Consider the following 5,194-nt stretch of genomic DNA (forward strand, 5'->3'; position numbering starts at 1 on the left):
CAAGATGTTCTGCTCCTGGATTAGCTGGGTGGTTCTGTCCCCTAGTCTCTCTGCAGGGACTGCAGGTGTAGTGTTTCACTCCAGGCCTGTATGCCAGGCCTAGGCTGAGTCTGAAGGAGCAAGGGGGAGTAGAGGAGAGAGGAAGTTCTCCCACACACTCACCAGGCCTGGGCTAGGGCTGGATCTGGGAGTCCCAAGTATGTGTCAGAAGTTCTCACTCACTCAGTGGGTGTGGCGGGGGGCTTTGGAGTGGTGGTGGGGTCCCAAGGGCATGGCAAAGATTCTCACCCACGCTGTGCCTTGGCTTGGACCAGACAGGTCCCATGGGCCCAGGGTAGCTGGAATCTCTCCCACACACTCACCGGACCTGGGCTAGGGCTGGATCTGGGCGTCCCAAGAATGTGGCAGAAGTTCTTACTCGGTCAGTGTGATGGGGGACTGCAGATGGTGGGGGGGGGTGTCCCAAGGGTGCAGAAGAGTATCTCACTCATGCTGCGCCTGAGTTTGGACTAGACATGTTTTTTTTTTTTTTTTTTTTTTGTCTTTTTGAGATAGGGTTTTGCTATACAGTTCAGGCTGGCCTTGAGTTCACTTTTGTATTCCAGGCTGGTCTTGAACTCACAATGATTGTCCTGCCGCAACCTCCATAGTGCTGGGGTAACAGACATGAGCTACCATGCCTGGCTGAGGCAAGTTGATTTAAAAGGTAAGGCTCTTCAACATAGCATCAAAGAGGGAAATGAGAGAGGAATCCCTCCCTCTGGGCCAAGCTGGGCAAGTGTGGATTAACTGTGCAGCTGAGCTCCCAGAGGAAATCGACAGTGATGACCCCAGCTATGTGTGGGTACAGCTATGAGGTAGTCAGCAGAGCATACAGGACCCCTTTGCCTGAACTTCCTTCCTTGGTCACTGGTCAGCCCCCTTAATTACTGCTTTGCTTCTGTGACTGCTGCATGCTGATTTCCAGTGAGAAATTTCACTGCAGAAAAAAAAAAACAATATAAAAATGAAAACGAAGCTTTGTTCAGGGCTCTCAAGGAGACATTAGTCCCTTACAGAGATGCCAGCAAAATAAGTTGCTCTTTGTTTCTAAACTCTGTGTTCTGTTGGAGATCCTGTGCATTTGCCTTTCTCACCCCACCTTTGCCCCTGTTTCTGTGTACAGCTCACTTCCCTCCTCCCAGCTCAGGAAATGGAAACTCAGACTCCAGGTTCCACCTGCCCCCGCAAGACGCCAGGATCCAGGAACCCCTTGCTGCCCCTCCAGGCCTTCTTACTCTACTGACAGGCAGCAGGAAGCGGATAGGAACATTGCAACTGTGGAGGTCCAAGATGCCTGGACTTTAGCCCTAAAAGGATGCTGCCCTTCAAATCAGACCAGAGGGGAGGCTGGGCCCCCAGGCCCCAGCCTGGAGGGAGGCAAGTAACTTCAACTCATTGTGGCTCAGCCACCTCCCGTCTCTGAATATTGAGAAGCGCCACCAAACAATATCACTGGAGACTCGCAGGGGCCGATGTGCTGGAGAGACCATCAGTCTCCCTGCCTCTCCCTTCTGCTCCATCACTCCATGTCCCTGGAGCGCAGTCCTAGCTCCTGACCCTGAGGGAGCCCTGCACCATGAGCTCAGGGGCCAGAAGAGCCCTGTCCACCTCCACCTCAGGGCCATGACCAGAGTGCCACAGAGGGCTGCTCCCACCCTCGTTCCCCTTGCTTGCTAGCACTCCAGGAAGGGCTGTGTTTTCAGACATGATTCCCAGCCTTCCTCAGGACTTGCTGAGATGGAGTCAGGCACCCACCTCAGAGCTGCCCTGGGCAGGCTCCTCTGTGAGGCTGGTCTCTTCATGATGCTTTTAAGGATCAGTCCCAAGCTTGTCTCCCTCTGTGGCAATGACAAGGACACTGAGCTCACAGAGTTCAGATGTCCTCCCTGAGCTTCCATGAAGACCACCATCCCCCTACAAGTGGGGCTCCTAAGAACCGGACTCAATCTGCCACCTGGACAAGCAGTGACTCAAACTCAGACACACTCCGAGGCAAATCACCAAGGAAATGTGTGACAGCGGCAGCAGGGGTGGAAGCAAGGGTGAAACACCCACTCTGGGGCAATGGTGCAGGTGGCCAGAGCTGCCCAGAGATTCAGCCAGGCCTCGTGGCTCACGCCTGTAACCCCAGACTCAGGATGCTGCTCTCCAAGGACTGTTGTGAGTTTGAGAGCAGTCTAGGTAGGAGCTGCTTGTTCCGCTCATTTCAGACTGTTTATAAAGGCATGGTGTTGTTCCTGGGTCATCTGATTCGCTGGTGGGGGGGGGCACTTCCTGGGCTGTAGGCTCAGGGGCTCTGTTTGTGTCTGTGGTGAGGCTTTTGGTAACTCTTTTTTATGGCATCTGTTTGTCCCATGCCCACTGTCCACACGGAGTACTTGTTGCTTTAGCCATGTGGCACAGCTTTAGATGATGGGTGGAGACAGGAAAGGGGAGCATGGCCACTGGCAGGTCCCACCTCCCTGCTGGGCCCTTCTGACCCTGGGGAACAGCCAGAACAGAGTCCTGGAGCAGACCTGCCCCAGCTCCGCCTTCCCCACCCAACACCCAGGGAGCATCTTTGAAAAACCAGCCTGCACAGGGCGTCCAGATCCGGGGAGAGCAGCTTCCTGCACGCTCCCGCCCGTTCCTCACCAGCCCACTGCCAAGAGCTCCATGGCTGGGCACCACCACGGGCCGGGGCCATGACAGCTCAGGCCACATTTCGTCCGCAAATGTGTTGCGGTTTGTGTCTGGATATCACTCCCAAGTCTCACTTGGTCACGGGAGGCGGGCTTTCCCCAGGGGGCTGACTCTAGAGACTGTGGTTGGCTTGTCTAGTGCTGGGATTGGGAGTGGGAGTGCTGCACCTGTCTAGGGCAGGCAGCCTGCATACAATACAAGGGAGGAGAAGAGTCTTGCTCTCCACTTGCTCTTGCTGCTTTTGGTGCCTTGTTCCACTATGAACTGCTCTCCTTCTGCCATGCCCCGTGCCACTTTGGAGCTAGCAGATTACAGACTGAAACCTTCAGCTTCCGGGTAGCGGGTGGACAGGGATCTGGAGAGAGGGACGTGTCCAGCCTGGCCTGGTCTCCCCACAGCCTGTGATGGCTGTGCCAGGACAGTGCCCTCCTCGACCCAGGCTAGCTGGAGCACCACGGTCTCCACATCCCCAAACTGCAGGATGTGACCTTCCTTCTTGACCTTGGGTAAGTCCCTTCACTGGGCTTCCCTTTTACACCTCATAAGCAGGTCTAAAGAGGAACTGAGGAGTGAACTCAGGATCCCTTATCCTTCCCTGCCACCCCAGTGGGCATCAGTTTGGGGCTGGACCTGGGAAGGTATCCAGGCCCTTCTGAACCTGAGGCTCTCGGCTTCTTCCTCCCCCATATGGGCCCTGCTGGGAGAGGCCTTTGGCAAGGGGCAGGGGCATGAGGACAGCCAGGCAGAGCAGAAAGATGTGGGAACATTTATTTGAGGCACTAAAGCAGCAGCAGAGCACCCGCCCCTGCGAGGGCTGCGGGTCAGACAGGGGCTCAGCTGAATCTGGGGTGGGGGCCTGGAGCTGGAGCCATGAACAAAACCCTGAATTTAGTGCACTGTGTGTGCAGAAATGCCAGGGTGAGGGGCTTTCTCGGGTGTCCCCACAGGGCCTGATCTTGTCCTGACCTTCCCATGTACCCCCACAACAGCCTGCCCAAAGGTCCTCGGGTTGAGGTGTTCCTCCTGTGTCTACAGGGCTGAGCTCCATCCTTATGGCCCTAAGATTTCCGGGGACACAGCTGATCCCAGAAACGAGGTGGCTGGAATTGGGGCAGGGGCGGGCTGGGCCCTGGGGCCAAGGAGGTGGAACAGGCATGAGGAGGAGTGGGAAGCTTCAATAGCCTCCTGGTGTCTGGAAGGGGCTGGGCTTTTCTTCCAGAACTGGGGGAGCATGGGGCACCAGGTAAAGCAGTTCAGGGGCCCAGCCACAGCATGGCCGACAGCAGGCTGAGCAGGACCCCAAGGCTCAGCAGTGGGGCGCTGGCCTGAGGTCCACTTCCAGCAGCGCTGAAATTGCACAGGGAGGTTGAGCAGCATTTGTTGTCCACAACTGTCACGTAATTGTCAAAGCTTGATATGGGGCAGATAGCAGAGCAGGCTTTGCTCAGGCTGTAGCCATAGTCCACGATTTTCCCTGTGTAGAAAAAGAGGGTGTGAGAGGAGTTATACCCCACAAGCGACAGGAACAGCCCCTGCAGGGCCTTGGCCTCAGGCTGAGGGAAAAGCCAGGTGGGGCCTGGTCACTCTTCCTAGAATTTACCAGTGCCAGTAGAGATAGACTGGGTCACACAGTAGTTGTCAAGTTTTGAGCAAATGGTTGGCCACAGGCAGTAGAAGTTGCTCTTCTGTTTGGTGCAGGAGAAGCACATGAGGGAACAGGCTGTAGAGGAAGGGACACGCTTCAGGCTGTGCCTCTTTGTCCCTCAGAGAGGCCTTCCAAGCTGGCTTTTCTCCTGGCCCTCAATGCCTAGCTGCTTCTGGACATTTATTGGTGGCACCAGACTCTGGCCCTCCTGAGCTCCAGTGATCCCCAAACACAGAGTGACAAGAGAATGGCCAGGCCAGCATTGAGACCTCCAGAGGACCCTGGAAAACACAGAAGGTCCCTGGGAGCCAGCCTGGAAGGACTCCTGGCCTCTGCTCAGGGCTGATGAGACAGGGGATTCAGGAGGGCTTGGCCTGTGAGGAGGTCCAGGGTCCCAGGCACCGCACCTTGCTCCACACCCAGGAGGGCAGCCAGCAGTACTTGCAGGAAGACCTTCATGCTCTAGGGGTAGACGTCTGTGGAGAGCTTACAGAGCCAAAGGAGCCAGTTCTGCTGTGCCTGCGAGAGATGCTGCTCTTAGAGGGCCACGCTGTGCACCCACAGCCAGGGTCTCAGCCTAGACTGTGTCAGGTGACCAGGCATGCCTCACTCTTTTCAGCAACCTGTCACACCCAGCTACCTGTCACACCCAGCTACCATTAAAGAGCAGAACAGCAAGGCCAGGGTGGGGGCACTGTCAGTACTTTTAGAATCTGAAGGAAATGGCAGCCCTGGAGTAGCCATTGTTGGTGGCCCTGATGAAATGCTACTGGCTAGCAGGGTGCCTATAGTCCAGGCCACTCCTGAGGCAGAGGACTGGGGGTT

General features: G+C 56.1%; 1 protein-coding gene across 1 annotated transcript; it reads right to left on the reverse strand.

The window, feature by feature from the left end:
* Nucleotides 1-3,977: 3,977 nt before the first annotated feature.
* Nucleotides 3,978-4,828, reverse strand: LOC101586954 (lymphocyte antigen 6E-like). The gene is made up of 3 exons (XM_004638974.1): nt 4,777-4,828; nt 4,325-4,444; nt 3,978-4,198 (listed from the first exon to the last, which is right to left on the reverse strand). Exons 1-3 carry the CDS (start codon nt 4,826-4,828, stop codon nt 3,978-3,980), a joined length of 393 nt encoding a protein of 130 aa, XP_004639031.1.
* Nucleotides 4,829-5,194: the final 366 nt, after the last annotated feature.

This window comes from Octodon degus, unplaced genomic scaffold (genome assembly GCF_000260255.1).
Source record: "Octodon degus isolate 3935 unplaced genomic scaffold, OctDeg1.0 scaffold00104, whole genome shotgun sequence".
Classification (NCBI taxonomy): domain Eukaryota; kingdom Metazoa; phylum Chordata; class Mammalia; order Rodentia; family Octodontidae; genus Octodon; species Octodon degus.

Excerpts from the sequence above, each read along its gene's own strand:
- LOC101586954 (XM_004638974.1), bottom strand. The coding sequence starts at position 4,828 with ATGAAGGTCTTCCTGCAAGTACTGCTGGCTGCCCTCCTGGGTGTGGAG. Across the intron at positions 4,445-4,776 it reads CCTCCTGGGTGTGGAGCAAG|CCTGTTCCCTCATGTGCTTC; the intron begins GTGCGGTGCCTG and ends CTTCCTCTACAG. Across the intron at positions 4,199-4,324 it reads GTCTATCTCTACTGGCACTG|GGAAAATCGTGGACTATGGC; the intron begins GTAAATTCTAGG and ends TTTTCTACACAG.